Consider the following 23,190-nt stretch of genomic DNA (forward strand, 5'->3'; position numbering starts at 1 on the left):
CTTGAAGCAAGTTATTTAACCTCTTCTATATCTCTGTTTTAGAATGGGGATAATACTTTTCTAGAAATGTTAAGATGTTTAAGTGAGACAATCCATGTATAATGCTTATGTAACACCAGGAACATCTTAAGTTCTTTTCAAAAGTCTGTTCAGGTAAAACTCATAACATGGTATTAGAAGTAAATATGGAGCTTGTCTTTTGTGGAGAAGTAGTGACTAAAAGGGGGCTTTCAGCAGTAAAGTTTTTTCAAGTAGAGATGCTCATTTAAAATTTATACATGCAGTATTGATGTGGATAGATGGCTAGATAGTAACAGTGACTAGCAGATGGGAATTTAGATGGGTAAATGTACAGAACTAGCTATACTAGTAACGGTTGGATAACAAAATTTTAATCTTTCATACAGTGTTTTCTGATAAGATTAGGTATCTAGCTAGATATAAAGAATAATGCATTTCTGTTTGTTTCTCAGGCTTTAACATAATAGTTTTCAGAGCTAGATTTCCAAAAACATTTTCTTAAGTACTTTCAAATTATACTTGGTATTCTTCCAGAGGTAATGGATAAATCTTTGGTTCTTTTCATAGTTAAAAAGTTCTCCTAAGAGAAAAAAAAGAGAAAACAAGTTGTTAGAGGTGGAAGTAATGAAGGACTTTAGAGGTACAATTGACCACCTGTGAAAATTGGTGTTGAGTACAGTCTATTAAGGAAGTAGCTAAGATAGTTTATCTCTTAGCTTTCTTTTGAAGGCAGAATTTACTATATATTCTCCTTCCTATTGCAGAATAACCAAGCAGATCTAGAGAATGCCACAGAGGTGCTCTCGGGTTACCTCGAACGAGATATTTCCCAAGACTCTCTGCAGGATATAAAGCAGAAAGTACAAGATAAGTACAGGTAAGTTTATTTTTAGTTGTTGAGCAAAAACGTCTGCCACTGGTGGTGTGGTATGCCGTAGTGGTGAAGTTAAATGATGGTGAAACTTGGGTTTAGCATATTCAATAACTGAACTGCTGCCATGTTTCTCACAGATCGCTTCTGTCCTTTGGGCATAGGGAGGAAATCAGCCAGTGCTGGCTGATCCTGCTTCTTCCATGTGGCTTTATCTATGTAGTTATTGCCCTGACAGGAAGAAGGAGCCCAAAAAGGGCAAGTGACTATTAGGATGAGGGGTGAGAATAACATGCTGGCCCTGGCCTAGGGATCCTGGTGGATCGTGGCTCTTGGCAAGTGAGCTACCCAGACTTTTTAAAGATTTTTTTCTAAGATTTGATTTTCCAAGGAGAGATTTACTTTGTCCTAGGGATAGATGATACTTTAAGAGATGTCACCTCTTAAGTAAAAGATGCAAAATGTTTGCTTTCTCACGTAGAGCTCTTTCTCCAAAAGTTGTTTGCTGGAAAAAGTTGTTTTCTCTTTAATAGTAGTGGAAATCTCTGGGAATTTGCAAGACTTGAAAATTTAATCCTGAGTAATATGTTCACTTCCCTTAGCCAATTATAGCTACCGCTAGTACTTTAAGATTTTAGTTGTGAATACCCCCTGAAATTACTTCTTCCTAAAACTGTTTACTTACCTGTAGAATGATGAGATTGAATCAGATAATTTCTAAGGCCTGTTTATTGCTCTGGAATTAATTTCCCCAAACTAGAAACTCCGAAAAATACCTTTTGAAAATTAGAAATAGTCATGTCTTTACATCTAGACCTAAAAATATGCCTTTTAAAAACAGGTTCTATGTCTGGATAAACTATAGGGAGCCCTAAAAAACAAGTAAATGCCTCTTAAAAAAAAAAATTTACTGGAGGCTGACAACAGGTGTTTGTTTTTTTTTTCTCTCTCTTTCTCTTTGATTACAGATACTGTGAGAGTCGACGAAGGGTTTTGTTACAGCATGTGCATGAAGGCTATGAAAAAGATCTGTGGGAGTACATTGAGGACTGAGAATGGCCCTGCATAAAATGAACTCTGAAAACTTTACCATCTAGAGTGCTCATGCAATTAAAACAAACAAAACAAACACAAACAAGGAGGCACTAAGCCTATTCTGACACCGCTGGTCTGTAGTACCAGAATTCTGTTTTGTTAACGGAAAGTTTAAGTAAATTATATTGTAATAAAAAAAAAAGGTAGATAAACCATTGTACAACAGTATTCTAGGCCGCCAACAAAAGTGTGACAGACACACTAAAAGCCCTCCAACTTTAACTTGTAACGTAGCTTCATTCTCCAAGCTGACTCCTTTTTTTTTTCATTTTCTTTTTCCTGAGTGTAGTACAGTTAAAATTTAAAACTGCTCCTTGACACTGCTTTTCATGTCCAAACCAGCCATTTTGTTGTACTTTGGTAAAGGACCTCTCCCGTTTCTCCCCGACACATACAGATATACCCACACACACAGACTGTCTCTCTCTCATACCCCAAGGTCATGAGTGAATAATGATTAGTTCCTTGTAAAGAAAATTCTTGGGGCGGGGAAGAGGGTAGGCAGAAAGAGGAATTAAAAAAAAAACAAAAAAAACTTTGTATATGACTTTTAAAACAAGAGGACAACACAGTATTTTTCAAAATTGTATATAGTGCATATGCATGGACAAAGCAAGCGTGGCACGTGTTTGCATAATGTTTAATTACAAAAAATATTTATTCTTTAAAAATCTTCAAGATTATGTCTATTTGCTGTGCATTTTCTTTCAGTTTGCTTTATCTTTCCAGGGCTGAGGGTTGGGATAAAAGGTGTGTTGGTTTAGCACCTCTGGAAGACCTAACTAGAGTTCTTTGATTTCCCTTTCCTGAAATTACTTTGCCCTCTCTGGTTTTGATGTATTTGTTGCTGGCCCTGGGTCTCATGCCCAGAATTGCCAGCTCCTGGTCGAGCACAGAGAGGTCAAGCTCTGACTAAATGCCGTGGCCTGATAAGGGCTGCAACAGGGAGCTTTGTTGCTGCCATTGAAGAATGACCCAGTCTCCAACCTCATCCCTCTCAGCAGCCTCATACATTTACGTAAGCCTTTGTGGGCCCGTGTCATACACACAGCTGAAGGCTTCCTAGGCTTCCTGTCACATCCAGAGGACACATTTCAAAAATTTGTCCCTTTAATTGCTGCTTTGAGCCTTTTAAGATTTTAGTTATGGCTCTTCTCTCACCCCTTCTTTATGTTAGGGTGTCAAATAGGACGTTTTTGCTTTAAATATAAATATAAATAAATAGCCATTCACTTAGATTCAGATTGTGAATTAAAAATGGCAGATACTGAAATTGCTTGTGTGTGTTGCTGTGGGTTCAGTTTGAAGGCAAACATCCTAGAACTTGATATTCCCATCTAGTGCATTTAAATAGAAATCTTTGCTTCTTTTCTATTTGTCAACAGATAGGAGAATTAATAAGGCGTTTTAGCTGTGATGTCCATTTTTATGAAATTTCTACTAAGAGCTATGTTAAAAGTAAAGGATGGTGGTGGTTTTATTAACTATGTATCTGTTTAGGCCATTCTGGCTGTGGTATTTTTCATCCCTAAATCTGTCAGTTTTATACAGGAGTACAGAGTGAACTAGGCAACTAGATGAGGTCTTAATACTAAATACCACTTCTGGCTGAAGGACCTCTTTGTCTTCCTCTAAATGTCTTGCGCCTAGGGAGTGTTTACCTTTTGTGAGGCAGCTCTGTCTGCTCTTGCACCGTACATCTTACTACTCCATTGGGAAGTAGTTTCACTTTCCTCTGGCCTTTTGCCTAAGTTAGGCTTTGCTAAATCAACCCTACTTTTCCTTTTAGAAAAGGTTGTTACATGAGATGTACTTGCAACTGTTCTTTTCCCATCAGAAATCAGTGAATGTTTGCTGAGTATATTATGCTGCTTCCTTAAACCACTTGTCGCTCTAGGATCAACTTTATCTATACCTTTTATCCTCCCCTCCCTTGCCACCTCAGGTGCAAATCTGAACTCAGTGTCTGCTTCTTCCTTATTCTCTTCTCCTTCCTTTTCCCTGTCAAACATTTGATTTTATTTTAAATGACTGCATCAATCTTAAAAGACATTTATCAAAACTAAGGATTTTTTTTTTTAAGAAAGCTTGAATAAGTTCCTTTCCTTGGTAACTTTGAAAAGCAGCCAGAGTTGCTATCTAGATATATGTGGCCCCCTTAAAATGTTTTGTGTATATGTGGTGTTTTAAGAAATATCTTACATGGTTAACTACAGTATCTAGATTTCAGTGTCATAAACCCTTTTTACACGCTCCCCTTACAAGAGGTATCCAGAAACAGTGTGTGCACTTCATAATAACAGCCCCCACCCATGGAAGAACAGTGCTTTTTAGAGCTGTTTTCTAGTTTCAGTGTTGGCATATTACCTGAGGGTATTGCAGTTGTGGGTGCATTCCCTAATATGTATGGATCAAGATGAATTGGCCTTTTCCATTTCAAGCTTTTAACAACTATCTCCATATCTGACAGAATTCCCATCAGTTAATCACTTTCATTGTCAGTAAGTAACTTCAGTGATCTCAGCTGGGCTAGGTCTTAAGCCAAATGATATGATGGCTTCCCTGTTTCACCTAAGTCTTTCTGGCAGAGGGCTCTATTCATGGTCAGCACCAGGGTCTCCCTTGTCTTTTTGAGGTCTTCTGAAAACTGCATGCATCATTTGAACAATTCATTGAGCAGTAGATGGACTTAAATAATTTACAATAAAATTGTTGATCCAAAGCGCAGGACTACAAACCACAGTGGTAAAATTGAGTAGCATATATCATTAGACTCTAAATTCTATGTAATCCGCTGCAACCCAGATTGTATGTTTTATGTGTGTTTAAATAAATACATTAAATACACGTGTATACATACACACAAATACAGCAGATCCAAGACTGACTGACTTGATTTGAAATGGTTGAATCTGCAGTGTAAAATGTGGATCAGCCATGATTAGGAACTGAAATTTAGCATAAGAGAGAAAAGGACTTGATGTACAAAAATCCCGGTATAGAGCACTTGGGGGATGGGAGGGGGCGGGTTGGTGAGACAATCAGATCGGTAAATTGATTAAATGCTCCTAACCCTGTAATTTTGTGCGTAGAGCACACTGTGCTGTGGAAATAACTGTTCTTAGATTTTCATTGTAACTGGACTGTTCAGGTTGCCCAGAGGGAAAGAACATTCCTAATTCTAATAAAATAAACTTTTATTTTGTTATTCCATTAGTTACTTATGTTTATTTTTATATTAAGAAAAAGACATTGGTGGCCTAAGAGTCACCTATATTATGTGCCTTATTCACTGTTCCTACTTAACATAAAATGTCAAGATTTGGTTCAGTTTCTTTGCAGGGAACTGTGAATGAGACTCTCCCCAACAATCAACTTGGTTAATGAAGCCTTCAGAGCATTTTCTGGAAGCTTTCCAAGTTCTGTGTCTTGAACATTGAATTTAGGTTGCTATTCGTTTTATAAGAGTGATATTAGATGCCCAGTAGATCTTTGTCAGTTTATAGACATAAATTTAAAAGTCATTCTCAAACTTGAAACTCCGTCACATTACTTCCACTTGGTTCACTTTTAGAAGCTGATATCTCCTACCAAAATGAGGGGAGAGTTGTCTTAAAGAAGGTCCCAAGTTGAGATCTTTGTCATTAATATTCAAGGCCAGAATTTAGGACAGTTTAATTTGGTCTTATTTGGATTTATAATTACCAGAGTTCATTTATCACTTAATATCTTCAGAACACTTTAACTTCTATCATTATCTAAAAGAAAGATAAGGTTACTCAACAAGATTAAGCAACTAGTCCAAGATCTCACAGTTTCTCCTATCGAACTTAAGCTTTATTCTTTCTGAGCAGCATCATGCTACCTCTTTGTATCATATTTTGTTAATCTGGTTTCAGAATGACGTGGCATTTGATACGAAAGGTGGTTCTTATCTAATCTGTAGTGTACTGAACCTATCAAAGACTGTATAAATACCTGTTCCTGTTCCTGTTAGAGGAAGGCTATATGCTACATCTGATCTTTAATTTGCTCTTGCAGGATTTGCAACTAATGTGGCTCTCTGTTTTGCCTCATCATAAAAATCAGCCATGGATAGAAGAATAACCCTTCCCATCTTGGTGACTGGGACTGGCATCATGAGAAGACTATCACACATAGAGTTGAGAGTTAGAGTGTTCAGCATCATTTGATTTGATAAACAGTGGCCAAGTAATTTGCAGTTGTAGGTCAAATTATTTGTTAAATGAATTTTCAGTGTGAAACTTTTTGCATTGTCCATTGGAACTTGTTAGAGAATTTGTTTTATAACTGAAAATGCACAGAAAAGCATGTTTCTATTTGTTTCTCAGCATTTCTCCTGTGGAACCTGTGAAACTTTTCAGAAAATAAGTAGTGAGAATTAGGGGGAGACCTTGACTCATTTAGAAACAGGAAAAAGTGTGAACCCCTCATATTTTTTCAGAGTTCTTTGGGGATAAAGTTGGTGTGTTTCTGGTTCATTTTAAGGAATTTGTTTCTCCACTTAAATACCCAGGATGAAATAGCTAACTCGGAAATGTTCAACCAGAAATAATGAAATAATGCCTACTGCAGGAGCAGAGGCAACTGTGGTTGATCTTTTAACAGTAGCTTTTAGAGTAGCGAAAATAATAGATTCTTTTGAAAAACAATTTTTAGACTATGATTAAACTATAGATAATGTTTGTTTAGGGCCATTTTCAGAGTGGAAGCCAATTAGAATAAAAATCAGTCACACATTGATAATGTAGCAGCTCTAACAATGCCAAAAGCACAACTTATTACCACAGTAATCCATGGGTCTCAAGTGATACCAACACAAGAGTCAAACTCAGATGTCTACAAGAACCAGGTAAATATTTTAATAGGCTGCCCTGGGCTAAGAGGGCTCTGCGAGGAGCCTCTCAATTTTGAAATGTTGGTTATTAAAATATTCTTAAATGTGGGTCAGAGAAGAGCTGCACATGGGCCTATCGTTTTCCAACTTGTGTTGCAACTGGAAGTCATTGTTCATTTTACACATTGAAATCACAGATGCTTCAACAGGACAAGCCAAAAAAAACCAAACAAACTACGCTTGAGTCCCACCCCATAGAAATTATGATTTAATTGCTTTGGGTTGTGTCCTGAGCAGTATTAATTTTTAAAGCCACACCCAACTCTGATGCCTGTGCAGTGCCGTCTAAGACTCATAGGCAGGGTTGAGTCCATTGATGTGTAGATACTTACATAGATGCCAAGAGGAGTATAGCTGAGCACTCTATAGTCAGATGGGACAATAGGGCTTGTGGCAAATTCACAGGCTCAGAAAAGGGCCATGCTGTATGCCCTAGCTGAGTGGCTTTTGTGGAATGCTGCCTCCTAAGTGTCCAGTGTGAAGTCCCCGATTTGTTATTTTTGTTGTTACTGGTTTTTTGATAAGTGGTACACCTTGGAGAAAATAAATTCACAAAACCAAAAGTACTGTAGAACTGACAACCTGAATAGAATATTCACATCAACTGGCACTACGTTTTCTTAGTAAGAAAAAGAACCCTGTCTGGAAGTAGAGTGAACAAAGGATATTGGTTAAGCTATCTGTTTCAAGTCAATGCACAATTTCATTTAATCAGTTAAATTTAGAGCACTTGAAAGTCACAGGCTTCTTCTTGGCCATTACTTTTTCATTCTTTTGATCAACTTGTATGTTTTAAGACAGTGTATTTTCTCTTATTGTTATTCCAAGTGTGGTTGGTGCAGTAGAAAGAATATCTATTTCTCAGCCACTGTTTTACCTTTGTAAGATGGGGATACTGGTGGCTCAGACAGTAAAGAATCTGCCTGCAATGTAGGAGACCTGAGTTTGATCCCTGGGTGGGGAAGATCTCCTGGAGAAGGGAATGGCAACCCACTCCACTATTCTTGCCTGGAGAATCCCATGGACAGAGGCGCCTGGCAGGCTACAGTCCATGGGGTTGCAGAGTCAGACATGAGCAACTAACACATTTGCTTTCAATAGGAGCTATAATTTGAGTGCTTCTTGCCAGATGTATCTTATAGGCAGCTCTAAAACAAAGTAGGCATTGCTGTCCTATTTTATGAGAAGAAAGGTGTCGAGATTAGTAATTCAAACTTTAAGCATTTATGGTGGTGTCGTGCTTGTCTGATTCCATGTGTTCATTCCCTCATAATTTTTTTATAGGAATGTTGTGAGGATCAAAGAAAATCAATGGGAAAACAAAGCCTAGTTACAACTAATGAGCACACTAGTACTAATTGAGGCAAAAAATAAGGATGCAAAGTTGTCTCATAGACTCCCAAAGCAGAATGAGATTGGATCCAGGAACTAGAAAGCCATTTTGGACTCCTAAAACTGGCATTGTCTGTATAGTCTACATCATTCTAAAGGCTTCTGCTTTTCCTCTCCACTACCACCATAGCTCTAGGTTTTACATGTTAACTATCCCAGACACAGGTATAGAAAACCCAACAGACCCTTGGGACATTATGATTGGTACAAATGTGACTTTGGGGGGGGGCTTACCCCTGTGGATGAAGAAGCAGATCTTAGAATGTTTTGCTGGCTGTCCATCACAAGTATCCTCAACAACACCAAAATGCCCTGAAAGTTTTCTTTTTAAATAAATGTAAAGAGTTTGTATATGATAGATACTCATGTCTAACTTATTTTGTGTTTACTAAATGCTTCATGTCCGTGTTTTTGAAACTCCAAATCATATGAGATAGTTACCATCTCCATTTTATAAATAAGAAGATAGAAGCTCAAAGAAGGTGGGTTCTCTCTCTCAGGCCATCTGTTTGTAAGTGGCCGAATGAAGATTGAAACCTTAGTTCCTTCAGTCAGCACCCGCAGTGTTGGGAACTGTTTTACCACGGTGAACAAAGCAGTCTGTCTGAAGCACTTAATCCTGATTCTATGGGTTGCTCAAAGTCACCTAGCCAGTTAATGGCAGGTCTGCAGGCACATTTTGACTACTAAATTCACTTCATCACTAGCTGTTTCCCAAACAACTTTGCCAAAAGTAATTGCTAAATTTATACAGACTAGTTAAGGGACTTCCAACCTCAGGAGACTCAACGACCAATTCTTTCTGACTTCTCTCTATTCAAAACATATCTTTTTGTTGCTAACCTCAGATACTCTAAGAAGGACTCAAAGTATGCCGTTTTCTCTCATTTCAGAGCCACCCTCACATTTTAATGAGAGTTTAAAAGCAAGCCTCTTATTTTTCAGCCCTCTCCAGAAAGCACATCTCTTACCTATTTTGAGCTGATGATGTGGCTTCTTATGCACAAAGTAACATTTCTTGATTTGATGTCTTATTTAGCTCCAGTATATCCCTCCTCAGGATTCCACCTATCTAAAAGTTTGGTATTTACTTTTCAAGCTGCCTGCTTTTGGCCATGGAATATTCAAGTTTCTTTTAGAGTGGGAATTTGGAAGGTGATTATAGAGAATTCTCTATGGTAGATCGTTAATTGTCTGGAAAGCTGTCTAGGCTGAAAACTTGCTTCTATAGATTTTAGATTTCTTTCTGATGGTTAAAATTGTTTTCTGTATGCTTAACACCAAAGCAGTGCCTGAGAAACTACGTCAGTGCATGTCCAATGACAATTTCTTTGAATTGTGAATCAGGATCTGATTCTCTGTAATCAGTTGGCCAAATGGGGTTCCTAAGGAATGAGGAAGAGAACACACAGTCTCAAGTTTTCTGAGGAACCCTATCCGAAAACATCACTACTTCCTGAGTTCCCCAACTTCCTCTTGTAGGGAGACTCCTATGTGTACTCCCACCTGTGTAGGTCACGGCCTTTTCTCAGGGAGTGCCACATAAAATGATTACCAGAATTTAGGAACACCTCTTGTGGATCTACTTGGCAGTAAACATTCTAATAGAATGCTTGAAAATTGTAAGTTCTTGCACCTGCTCTCGAGTCATTTATAACCTAACCAACTGGTCTTCCTGATATGAACAGAGTTGTTTGCTTGTTAATAAATTCCTACCGTATGATCCTGACTTGTGGTTTGTTTGTCCATAACTAGGGCAAATACTAAAGTGTTCTCTAACAAAGGAGGAAGCATCATGTGCATCTCCCCCTGCTTTGAATAGGAAATAAATTTGAATCCCCAAATCATGTGACTGATTTAGAGTATTGTAAAGGTCATGACAGCAAATATCAGAGAGTGGGTTTAATGAGTAATAGTGTTCTATATGCCTTTGAAAGATTTTTATTCCGTTGTTTTAACTACCTTGCAATAGGGTAGGTTATGTGTTACAGCACCTATTCGTGTTAAAACACCTTACTACACATCAGTGCCTTAAAATAGTCAAATGGTGGTTCACTAACCAATGGCAATACATTGTTGGTTCCACAAAATTGCTTCACAGATTACAAATGCTACTTCTTAGGTGCACTGAATTGTGTGCCCTTTAAGATAAATGCTATAATCAAGGGCCTAGCCCTGAACAAATTAGAGCCCAAAGGTTGCACTGAGGAGAACAAATCAGATAGGTTGGTAAAGGGTTGGGAACAGATGCTCTTGGAGTAGGTATCCTTAACCCACCTTAGTTTAAGTTGATCTGTAGAAATGACTTTATTATAAAATGTGCACTGTTAAGTGTTCACATTAATGTTTCAACAGTTGTATACATCTGTGAGATAACCCTCCTCAAAGAAGATACAGAATGTTCGCATTAACCCAGAAAGTTCTCTTGTGCATCTTTAAAATTATCCCTGTTCCTCTTTACTCCAGTGATCATTTGCTGATTTTTCTAACTATAGATTTATTTTGCCACTTTTGAACTTTATGTAAGTGAATCATGTATACTCTTGCATCTGGCTCTTTCACTTAAAATGCTTTAAAGACTTCTCCATATTGTATGTATTGTTAAATTATTCTTTATTGCTGGGTAGAATTTCATTCTAAAATGTACCAGTTTGTTTATCCATTCTGCTTTTAGGCTGTTTCGTTTGGGGCAATTATGAATAAGGCTGCTATGTATATTCTTAAGTTATATTTTTTTGTGGATACATTTTTATTCTCTTGGATAAATACCTAACCATAGAAAATTGCTGAGTCATATGACAAGTTTTTAAGAAGCTGCCTTCCTGTTTTCCAGAGTGGTTTATCGTTTGGGGCTCTCATCAGTAATGTATGAGTTCCAGTTGCTTCACATGTTTGTCAGCATTTACTGTTGTCTGTTTTTTTTATATTAATTTTCTTGGTGTGAAAGAACTCTGATTTTAATTTACATTGCATTTCCCTGATAATTAGTGACATTGAGCACTTTTCATATGCTTAATTTACATTTGTATATCTTCCATTCTTTAAGGAAATACCTTTCATGTGTTTCCTATTTTAGAATTGAATTGTCTTTTTATTGTGGTTATTCTGTGAAATCTGGATACACGGTCTTTGATGGGTATATGTGCTGTGATTTTTTTATTTTTTGTAGATTATGGTTTGTTCACTTTCTTACTGGCATCTTTTAATGAGCAGAAGTTTTTATTTTCATAAAGTTTACCTTATCAAGTTTTTCTTTTGTGATTTTATGACCCCCCAAGCTCACAGAGAATGTATTTTCTTCTAGAAGTTTTATGGTTTGGGTTACATCTACCTGTAATCCACCTCACTGATTTCAGGTTTTACATTTATGGTATGGAGTTTTACATTTAGGTATATGATGTGTCTCAGTTATTTGTACAGAACATGTTTATCTCAACATAGATATCCAGTTGTTCCAGCAACATTTGTTAAGAAAGATTTTCCTTCACCCATTAGATTGACTTAGCATCTTAGTTGAAAATCAGTTTACCATATGTGTGTTAGTTATTTCTAGACTCTCTGTTCTGTTCCCCACAGAATACTTTATTCCTCACAATACTTCATTAATACTGCTTTTCATATTTTCCAGCAAGTCTCACGTTCCACCTGGTACTGCTGCTGCTGTCCTGTCACTAAGTCGTGTCTGACTCTCTGCGACCCCCTGGCCTCCAGTGTGCCAGGTTTCCCTGTCTTTACTGTCACCTTGAGTTTGCTCAAACTCATGTCCTTTGAGTCGGTATAAATTCCCTTTAATCTGAAAAACTTCGTTGTAGCATTTGTTCCATTGCAGTTTTTCTAGAGATGAATTCTCTTGGCTTTTATCTGTCAGAGATTATATTTTACATTTATTTTTGAAGGTTATTTTAGTTGAATACAGAATTCTATGTTGACCTTTTATTTCTATTTTCAGTTCTTTAAATTTGTCCTCAGTTCTCATTTGTTTCTGGTGAGAAGTTGTCCATCATTTTTATGTGTTTGCCTGAGTATACTGTGTTTTTTCCCTTTGATGGTTTTATCTGCTCTTTATCTTTGGTTTTCAGCAGGTTGGTTATATGTCTAGGTATGTTTTTCTTTGTATGGGGTTTACTGAACTTGTTGAATCTGTATTGATGTCTTCCATTAATAATGAGTATTTCTTGTGGCTATTAGCTCTTCAGTCATTTCTTTTGTTCCATACTCCCTCAACCTATCCTCTCCTTCTGGGAGTCCAGTTACATGTATATTAGGTTATTTGATTTTATCTTGCAGATCTCAGGTGGTTTCCCCTCATTGTTTTCCCTTTTTGTTTTTAGCTGTCATCAGGTTCCCTGATGCTTTTCTGTTAAACCCATCTGATGAAATCTTTATTTCTGATACAGTACTTTTTACTTTTAGCATTTCATTATATTTGTTTAGTTACCATGTTTCTGCTTTTTCATTTTTCATGTATATTGTCCATATTTTCCGCTAGATTTTTTAAAGCATTTTCATCACAGTTATTTCAAAAATCCTGTCTATGGATTCTGACATGTTGGCCTCCACTAGATTTTTTTTTAGCATTTTGCTTTTAGCCAGAGTTACTTTTAAAGATCCCAACTGATAATTCAACTGGGTCATTTCTGAGTCATTTCTCATTCTGCTGCTCTTAAACCTTTCTCTGTTACCATGGATCTTACTTTCTTGCTTTTGCACATGTCTTAATGTTTGATTGTATGCAAGGCATTTTGTATACAAAACAGGAGAGACTGAAGTATTACTTACCTTCAAAGTGGGGCATGCCCATTTTTCTTTCAGCCACTTGAGTAGTGACTCAGTCAATCTAATGTTTATTTGAACTAGATCTGGGCTCTTTTGCAGCTTTAGCTTGATTCAGCTCACCATTAGCTTCAAATATTTTGAATGCAGAATCAGAACTTTCTCTTCAGTAGGGCCTACTGAAAATAGGTTTTGGGCATGGGCAAGATCCCAGATATCTGACTTTGCTTCATAGCTAAGGTGTCAACTTCTGGAAAAGTGCGTGATCTTTCCTTTCTAGTGGGAATTGTAGATAAACCAGCCGCTAACTTGGTCAGTGGGATAAGTGGCTGGGAAGGTATTTCTCTCAGTTCTTTTTTGTTTGTTTGTTTTCTTTTAGTTGATTATTTTTAGCTGCACTGGGTCTTCATTGCTGTATGCAGGCTTTTCTCAAGTTTAGGTAGGCAGGGGCTACTCTCTAGTTGTGGTGTACAGGCTTCTTATTGGGGTTGCTGCTTCTGTTGCAGAGCACGGGCTCTATCTAACTGGGTGGGGTCAGTAGTTTCGGCACACGGGTTTGGTTGCCCCATGGCATTTGGAATCTTCTCGGACCAGGGGTCAAACCCGTGTCCCCTGCATTGGTAGGTGGATTCTTAACCACAGGACCACCAGTGAAGTCCCTTAAGTTTTACTGTGTGCCCCACCCTTTGTCTTTTCCAGAGGAGTGCCTGCAATACCTGGGGGTTGGGTCTCCCATCTCTCCTGCCTCCTGTCTCCCTCTTAGCCTTCAAGAGTATCTCTGAGTATCTCTGGTGGATTTCTTAGCATTCCTGTGTTGCCCCCTCATTTTATGAGAATCTTGCAGTTGGGAAAGGCTCCACTTACCTCAAGGGCAGGAGTGATCTCTCTCAACTCTTCTACTATACATACCCTGTCCCACTTCTGGTCTATCACCTCCCTATACTTTTTTTTAAGATCCAAGAGGTAAGATTGGTAGGTTTGTGCAGCTCTCTTTGTGAATTTGAGTCCTCTAGATTCTATTGTCATGCCAGCCTCAATGGGACTGTTAGATTTTTTGTTAAATTCAACTGCCGTCTCTTTATTCCCCTATGGTGGATTTATCTTCCTGGCATAGGAATATAAGCAACCATGTATCTCCTCTCTCCTGTGAAGGACTTAGCAGGTTGCTTCACTTAGATTTATGTCCTCAGCTCTCCGATGAGTTAAGAATATGTTTGATTTTCAAGATAATCTAGCCTTTGTTTGCTAGGGTGGGAGATATATGGCTCTTGTGGTTTGTACATCCAAATGAATGAAATCCAGGAATGGGAGCTTTAAAAAATGGTTTCATCTACATATTTTTAAAATAGTTTTTAAAATTAAAACTACATGGATAATAAAAAGCTAAATTTTACAGAATGGTGAACAATGAAAAGGGAATTACTTTCCCGTTATAGTCCTCCCTCTCTACACCCTCTACAGACACAAACATCATTACATTTCATGTGATAATTTCTCAAAATTATATTTTCAAAAAGTATGCATATCCCTCCCCTTTTTAAATTTTGGCTTCACCACATGACATGTGGAATGTCACTTCCCTGACCAGGGATAGAACCTGCACCCCCTGCAGTGAATGCTTGGAGTCTTAAACCACTGAACTGCCACGAAAGTTCCCCCTGGCCCCCGCTTTTTAAAACACAAATAGAACCACACTGTATCTTCTACATTTTGCTTCCCCCCCCCCCATTTAACTATTTCACCATCTTAAAGTTCTTTACAGGCTGCATAGTATACCTTTTTTGTTTGTTTCCTGCCACTCTGTACTGCATGCTAGATCCTAGTTCCCCAACCAGAGATCAAACCTGTATCTCCTGTGTTGGAAGTGTGGCGTCCTAACCACTGGACTACCAGGGAAATACTGGGAATGGCGTGTTTACAACGCTTCAGGAAGCTCCTGGAACTTCAGGTTACTTCAAGGTGTTGCCCGTGCTGAAGTTAGTGGTATGGGTTTGGGGAAGACTGAATACCGCAAAAGAGGTATGGGGTGCTGGAGATTTAGTTGTCTGGCAGGTAGTGTCAGAACAAAGTTGGTTTGTAGACCCCACCAGAGTGGGGATATTGAAGTATGTAAAATGTAGAAACTCAATTGCAACTCTTTTATACATATATTGGGGGTGTTAAAAAGTTACTGATGCCTGATTCTTCTCTTGCCTCATCAACTCTATCATGGGAAAAAAAAGATAAATTCCATTTTGTTTGTAATGCCTTACCCATCTATATGACTTTAATGATCCTGGTAAACAAGATTACATCCAAGGAGGTTTTCTAAGGGAAATGAAGACTTTCATGTTACATAAGAAGCATTATCTATGTGATTCTGGGATATTCCTTTGAAAATGTTACATGTTTTGAAATTTTTCTCATCTATCTAATTAGCATATTAGATTTAGTTATTGACATTTGAGAAACCAACGTTCTTTCTCATGAAAAAGGCCCTTGCACAGAAAGTGCTCTTCTAATCTCTGGGGTCAAAGGAGAGATTCTTAAACATGTAATAATGACTTCTTACTTAATAACAAAGTCACACAAAAAAGTTATTTACTTTTCATGGGGCCCCTTTCCGGGAGATTTTATATATTGGGAAGTATGCGTATGGGTTTTCCACCAACATCTTCCCTGAGGCTCCCCATGTCAGTAACTGTGCTGTGCACTCCATTGCTTTGAAAGTTAGAAATGCAGTCATCTTTCTGAGACATCTATATCCCTTTCCCTGATTCCCCCATATCCAATTCTACACCACAGGAAATTGTTTACCTCACAAAATTCTTCAAAATACATTTACCTTTTCTCCATTTCTTTTTCCCATCACTCCAGTCTAGGTGAACTGTTTTATTTCTTTTGCAGTATCCTTTAGTCAGCTCTAGATTATCAATTCTTGTTCTCTCAATTCATTCTCTACTCATTGGCTAATATAAACTCATTAAACGTTAATTCTGGCTATATCACTCATTGCTCAAAACTCTCTAGTGCCTTCCCAATGCCCTTAGAATGAAATCCCTCACATGGCCTCTGTGGATCTGCACCACTAGTCTCTCCTGTTGTTGTTTAGTCACTGAGTAGGTCATGACTAAGTTGTGTCCAGCATGGCACCCCACTCCAGTACTCTTGCCTGGAAAATCCCATGGACCGAGGAGCCTGGTAGGCTGCAGTCCATGGGGTCGCTAAGAGTCAGACACGACTGAGCGACTTCACTTTCACTTTTCATTTTCATGCATTGGGGAAGGAAATGGCAACCCACTCCAGTGTTCTTGCCTGGAGAATCCCAGGGACGGGGGAGCCGTCTATGGGGTCGCACAGAGTCGGACACAACTGAAGCGACTTAGCAGCAGCTCTTTGTGACCCCCATGGACTGCAGCATGACAGACTCCTCTGTCCTCCACTATTTCCCAGAGTTTGCTTAAATTCATGTCCATTGAGTCGGTGATGCTATCTAACCATCTCATCCTCTGCTGACCCCTTCTTTTTCCTTCAATCTTTGTCAGCATCAGGGTCTTTTCCAATGACTTGGCTCTTTGTATCAGGTGGCCAAAGTATATTGTCACCCTACTTGTTTAACTTATATGCATAATCTCAGTTCAGTGCAGATATATGCATAATACATCAGGTGAAATGCCAGGCTGGATGAATCACAAGCTGGGATCATGGTTGCTGGGAGAACTATCAACAACCTCAGATATGTAGATGATACCACTCTAATGGCAGAAAGTGAAGAGGATCTAAAAAGCCTCTTGATGCGGGTGTAAGAGGAGAATGAAAAAGCTGGCTTGAAATCAACATTCAAAAAACTAAGAGCATGGCATCCAGTCCTGTTTCTTAATGGCAAATAGAAGGGGAAAAGTGGAAGCAGTGACAGATTTTTTCTTGGGCTCCAAAATCACTGCGGAGGTGATTGCAGCCATGAAATTAGGTCTTTCCTACCTCTCCACCAATTGGAACCAACTCCTCCCCCTTCCTCTTTCCATCTGTGCTGGTCTTCCTGTGCTACAAACTAGCCAAGCTTCTTCCATCCTCAGGGCCTTTGCACAAGCTTTTCCTTTGCCTTAGAATTCTTCCCTGGCCTACCCACTTCCTCATCCCTCTTGCCCAAGTTAATGCCTTATCCTTTAGGCTTCATTTTAAACATATCTTACCCAGGGAAACTTCCCTGTCTAAACAAATCTACAATGGATCTCCCTGTTATTTGCTTTCACTGTTTCTCCTCAGCATTTATCCCAATTCTAATTATACAGTTACGTTGCTGTTTTAGGTTTTTTTTTATCTTTTGGCTGTGCTGCACTGCCACACTACACATGGGATCTCAATTCCTCAACCAGGGATCGAACCTGTGTCCCCTGCATTGGCAGCGCAGTCTTTACTACTGGACCATGATGGAAGTCCCTTATGTTGTTCCTTTAATTTTCTCTATTATTGGAATATCCATTTCATATAAAATTTAAATTGTAACAGGGTATAAAGTCTCTTCCTTCCCTGTCTCTCTGCTACGGATTTCTCCTCCTTACAAGTACTTAGTTTTAGCATTTTGAATATCCTTTCAGAAATATTTTGAGTATATAAGCAATGATGTACATAATATTCCTCTTTATTTTTGCCTTCTCTTTTATTAACACAGATCTTATGTACATTTTTCCACACTTAGTTTTTATCTGTTACTAATATATTGTGGCAGTCTTTTATATCACTGTGTAAATAGTTTATTTTTCATGTACCATATGGTATGGGCACATCATAATTTAACTTCAATTATTAGGCATTTAGGTTGTTTTCATGCTTTGGTTATTACAAAAAATGCTGCATTGAATAACTTTGTATTTAAGGCCATTTCCCACATTTATACTTATAGTATATATTCCTAGAATTAAAATAAAGAAATTAAAGGTTATGCGCATTTTTAATTTGGGAAGTAATTCTCAAACTGCTGTCAACGGAGGCTGTAACAATTCACATTCTCTCTAGCTGCAGAGGAAGAATGCATGTTTACTCATAACTCAGTGAAAATTTTGTTCTTTGCCAATGTAAGAGGTAGAAAGTATCTCTTGGAACCTTTAATTTGCATGTTTTCTCTTCCTTGCAAAGTTATATTTTCATATGTTTAAGACGCATTTGTATTTCTTCTTTAGTGAACTGTTTCTTCATAAACTTTGCTTATGTTATTATTTAATGTGTGACTTCCTCACTACACTCTAAGGCAAGGGTCCCCAACCTCTGGGATCTAATGTCTGATAATCTACGGTACAGCTGATGTAATAATTGAAGTACACAATAAATGTAATGCTCTTGAATCATCCCCAAACTATCCCCCCTACACTGGTTGTGTGGAAAAAAATGTCTTCCATGAAACAGATCCTTGGTGCCAAAAAGGCTGGAGACTAGTGCTCTAAGGTCAGGGATCCCCTGTATTTTGCTCATCACATAGGTCTTAGTACTGGAATGAATGAAGCTCAAAGAAATGACTGGCTCATGTTAAGCAGTAGTCAAATTTAGAACTCATGTTTGACTCCACAGCCCACGTATTTTCACAATCACCCCGTGGAAAGACAAAGCATTTAATTCACCACACCAGGGGCTAGAAAGGTAAAACGGCCCAAGTGTGCTGGGAATCCAGGACTATGGCAGAATGGTGAACAAATGCTACCTACGGTAGCAGCCAATTTTCAGACCTGTTTTACCATCAAGCAGGACTGCACACCTATTGTCGGATCTTTATTTACTCCGAGGCCAGATTTCTGGCTTTCTTAAGAAATCTCCTAATTTTTAAGTTTCCGATCAATACAAGACTGCATTCAAATACAGCCCACCGGCAGGATTTGCAACCTCTAGCATAAACAGAAGTGGGAAGCTGATGAGGCGGGTAATACCTTAGCTGGATAAAGACAGCCAAGAAAACTACGAATTTTTACGTAAGGCGAAAATGAGGTTCTCAGCCGTAGGGTCTGTAGGGTCTGGGCTTGGGAGCCGGGACTCCCAGAAGGCGGCTTGAAATAAACGCTGGGTGGCGTCAAAGCTGGGCAGGGCCAGGAGTGGCTGTACCCAGCGCTGTCGGGGGTTTCTCAAGGAACGTCCACACAGGGGCGTGAAGGCGGTAGGGGCTGGCCGGGACGAAGGCGACGACTGGCTGCGCATCGCCTCACTGGCTCCTTTAGAGCCAAGTGGACCGAACGGAAACGCTCGACCCGTTCCGACATTGTAGAAGATCCTCAACCTCCCAGGCAAACCCTTCTGCTCGGCGATCTACTTCTTTCCCTGTTCGGCCCCTCCCCTCTTCCCCAGTCCTACGAGTTCCGTTTGCCTGGTCGTCTGGGAAACCGTCAACTTCCGGCCTCGCAGCGGTGGGCGGAGCTAAGATGGCTGAAGAGAAACTGTCTGCGGTGAGCTTCGAGATTCTGTTTCGTGTGTGGGCCTCCGGCCGGGGTTGCGGTTGGGCAGGGTCGGGCCGGGTCGGGCCGGGCTGAGCAGAGCGGAGAGGCGGGTAGGCGGGTGGCCTGTGTCCCACGTAGCGGCCGCTGGAGAAATGCGGGGCTGGGCCGGACCACCTCGGGTCGGGCCGGGTGACGCGGTCGGGTTCCGGGGAACTGCTCGGCCTGGGTCCCGGCTGAGATCTTTCCAGTTACTGGGCCTGTGCTAGGACTGGGGTTGCTCTTGGAGTGCCCCGGACAGAGAAGTGAGGTTTTCATCAGAAAAGGCTTTTTTACTCGCCCCATGCTTTCTGTCTTACGAGGTTAGGGAAGGAAGCACTCTCACCTGTGCAGACATTTCCTGTTAATCTCTGGATTAGGCAGTGAGGCAAATCCTGAAAGCTTTCTAGTGCGTGTGAGTCAGGACCGTGGTTTGGCAAATATAGGAATTCAACTGGTCTGAGTTAAGCGTTGATTAAATTCCACGAAACTGCTAATACAGAGTAACTCAGTTGAATTCAGGATGACCCAGTAGTAGTTATTTTGGAGGCGTAAATTCACAATTGGCTTTAATTTCTATCGAGTTCCAAGTGTGAAGCTTTGTTTCCCTTGTTTTAATGTTAAATTTCCAAGCATGTTCTGCGGATTTGTTAAAATGACTTATTTGTTGTTTTAGTGGCTAAGTCGTGTCCAACTTTTTTGTGACCCCACCCGGAATTTATTGTCCTTTTTAAAAATATAGGAGGCAAAATAGCAGTCTTTGACAGACTGTTTTATGCCTTAGTTTTGGCTGCTGAGGAGCACGGCCAGTAATACCTGTCGGGGGTTTGTTTGTTTTCTGGTCTGTCTTCAGAGAAATCACATTATTTTAGTGTAATGAGAAAACTCTGTATACAAACCATGAGGCCCAAAGCAATTTATTAAGCTACGAATTAAAAACAAAATTAAAAGCGTTATTAATGTTCTTAGAATTTAGACATTGAAAACATATGATAACTTAAGCTGCATAATCTTAAGTGTCAGGTATACAGGGCAACATGACATTGCTGCAAATATAGCTTATTCTTCAGTGCTCATTGTAGGTGTGGGTCGGTATTCATGAACAGAATATGAGTGTGATGGCAGAATTGTCCTATACTTTTGAATCCCTGGTAGTGTATTAAAGAGAATGGTTTATTTTGATATGATTTAGCACTTTGGCTGCAAGTTAATCATTTTCATTATTATCAAATTTATTGCTAGCAGTGTTACATTTATAATAACTCATCTTTCAGGTTAGGGCTGAATGGAAATTTGAATTTCTCCCCTTTTTGGAAATTATATGGCATCTTGTAATAGAATTAAAAGGACCTAGCCATGCCACCGGAGAAGGCAGTGGCACCCCACTCCAGTACTTTTTGCCTGGAAAATCCCATGGACGGAGGAGCCTGGTAGGCTGCAGTCCATGGGGTCGCTAGAGTTGGACACGACTGAGCTACTTCACTTTTCATTCTTCACTTTCATGTACTAGAGAAGGAAATGGCAACCCACTCCAGTGTTCTTGCCTGGAAAATCCCAGGGACGGGGAAGCCTGGTGGGCTGCTGTCTATGGGGTCGCACAGAGTTGGACACAACTGAAGCGACTTAGCAGCAGCAGCAGCAGCAGCCATGCCACTCCACCTGTATCATATTGAAATAAAAGCAAACCATAAGCACCTGGTCCACTGGTGTTCCTTGCAGTACTGTTTATAGTGGCAAAAAGCTGGAAACAGTGAATTCCCATTAGCAGGGTAATGGATGACTTCTGATATTCCCATACCAAGGAATATTATGCAGCCATTAAAAAGAATGTCCAAACTATATATTGTTGATGTGGAGGGATTTCTGTGGTGTACATTTAAGTAAAAACTAGTTGTGGAGTGGGGTGTTAAAGAAAATTCAGAGTAAATTTTAAAAATTATATTGGGTTTATTCAGTGATATAGCATCCAGTCTAGGAGACAGAAAGGAGCTCTGAGGAGCTGTACAAAATAAAATACTTATAGGCAAAAGGGAGCAGGAACAAGGAAGTTATAGACAAAAGGAGGGTTGGTTATGGCAAGGTGCACTTTCCTTCAGGGGATGGCAGAGGTCTGTCAGTTATAGTATACAACTAGTGCTGATCAGAGGACTCCTGATTGATTTAAGATTCCATTTCTGGGAGAGCTGAAACTAAGCTTCGATTTGGTGACTTGGGGCTTAGCAGACAAACATGACTCCATGTTGGGCCTGTTGTTAACAGGGATATTTTGTGTGATGTTAATTTGTGATGCAAAGGAAAAACGTGTAGATCTGTAGATATGCGTTTATAGAGGAGGAAAGAAGACGAAAAGACTTAAAATTCAGAATTTTGAACACATTTGTAAGGAAAAATCTAAGAATTCTACAGCAAAGACCTTGAGGCTAGGAGACATCCCAGCAAAATGAAGTATGACTAGTCCAATGTGGGACACAGAGAAATTCTAATATGCTACTGAAACTACTGAGGATTATTACTTGTTCCTTAGGAGAACTGGGGACTGATATTTCTGTCTTATTTAAGAATATATAATAGTTTAGAGAGCTTAACGAAACAAGTGAATAACTGGTTTCCTTGCTTTATACCTAAAAACATTTTTATAACTCCCTAATTCCTGTTTTTTTTTTTTTTTTGGTGTGTTTGTGTAAATACCCATCATTCTTCCTGTAAATTACAAGATTAAACCTTTCAGAACAGAAAGCAAGAATTACTAGTTGCTACTACTTGCTCAAATATAGTGCATAGCATATATCATCTAACATGAATGTTAGATGAATACATAATCATAGAGCTACTTAAAGATGAAGAAGGAATCAAAAAAAAGTAAGGAACTTACTATATATATCTCCCAGTTATGAATGAGATTGAATGGGCTAAGAGAATCCTTTGTATTGTAGAATGTCCTGGAAGATCTTTTGAGAAAGAGACTCCTCAAAAAATTGTAATTTATTTTAATTCTACTTTGTGCAGAAAGAAGCACTGCTGATTCATGAAAGGGCTTTCTGACTATTTAAGACTCTCTAATTAATATGTTCCCCAAAGTTAAAAAAGTCCCATTTCGATAAAAAAAATTCGGGGTTCTTTAGCCAGCTTTGTTGAGGTATAATACACATACCATAAAATTTACCTATTTTAAGTGTACAGTTTGATCAGTTTTAGTAAATTTATATAGTTGCACAGCTGTCACTACCATTCACTTATGTCCATCTCTCAAGAAAGTTCCCTTAAGACCTAACTACAGGTATACTCCTAACGCCAGCACATGGCTAATCTGCTTTCTGTCTGCACAGTTTTGCTTTTTCTACAGTTTCATGTAATGGAATCATTTAGCATGTATTTTGAGGTTCATTCATATTGTATGTAATAACAGTAAAAGTTTGTAACTTTTTATTTCTAAGCAGAATTGATGGATATTTAGATTGTTTCCTGTTTTTGGCTATTTGAATAATGTCACTATGACTATTGGCATACAAGTCTTGGCATGCCTGTGTTTTCATTTCTCTAGGAGAGTAATTGCTATGTTATTTGGTAAACTTATGCTTTAAAAAGAAACAAAACCTAAAACTGTTTCCTTAAGTGGCTAAACTATACTATTTAACATTTCTATGAGCAGTGTATGAGGAATTCAGTTTTTTCACATCCTTGCTAAC

General features: G+C 38.9%; 2 protein-coding genes across 9 annotated transcripts in view; both read left to right on the plus strand.

Moving 5' to 3' along the window:
• ARIH1 (ariadne RBR E3 ubiquitin protein ligase 1) overlaps positions 1-8,653 on the plus strand; it is a 108,029-nt gene extending 99,376 nt beyond the window's left edge. Inside the window, exons 13-14 of one of the 2 annotated variants that reach the window (NM_001081714.2) lie at positions 786-898; positions 1,861-2,665. In NM_001081714.2, the coding sequence (NP_001075183.1) occupies positions 786-898; positions 1,861-1,945 (198 nt within the window). In that variant the 3' untranslated portion in view covers positions 1,946-2,665. Of the gene's footprint in view, positions 1-785; positions 899-1,860 lie in introns of both variants that reach the window. The other variant, XM_005211286.4, reaches the window with a different exon arrangement.
• A 10,779-nt stretch (positions 8,654-19,432) lies between these two features.
• Positions 19,433-23,190, plus strand: part of BBS4 (Bardet-Biedl syndrome 4) — a 45,984-nt gene continuing 42,226 nt past the window's right edge. For 6 of the 7 annotated variants that reach the window (XM_024997616.2, XM_010808954.4, XM_059890459.1 and 3 more), the window contains exon 1: positions 19,433-19,477. Coding sequence is in view for 1 of the 7 variants with exons in the window: in NM_001075956.1 (NP_001069424.1) it covers positions 19,454-19,477 (24 nt within the window). In the remaining 6 variants the exon portion in view is untranslated. The remainder of the gene's footprint in view (positions 19,478-23,190) is intronic. The other variant, NM_001075956.1, reaches the window with a different exon arrangement.

The sequence above is a fragment of the Bos taurus genome, chromosome 10, assembly GCF_002263795.3.
Source record: "Bos taurus isolate L1 Dominette 01449 registration number 42190680 breed Hereford chromosome 10, ARS-UCD2.0, whole genome shotgun sequence".
NCBI classification, from domain to species: domain Eukaryota; kingdom Metazoa; phylum Chordata; class Mammalia; order Artiodactyla; family Bovidae; genus Bos; species Bos taurus.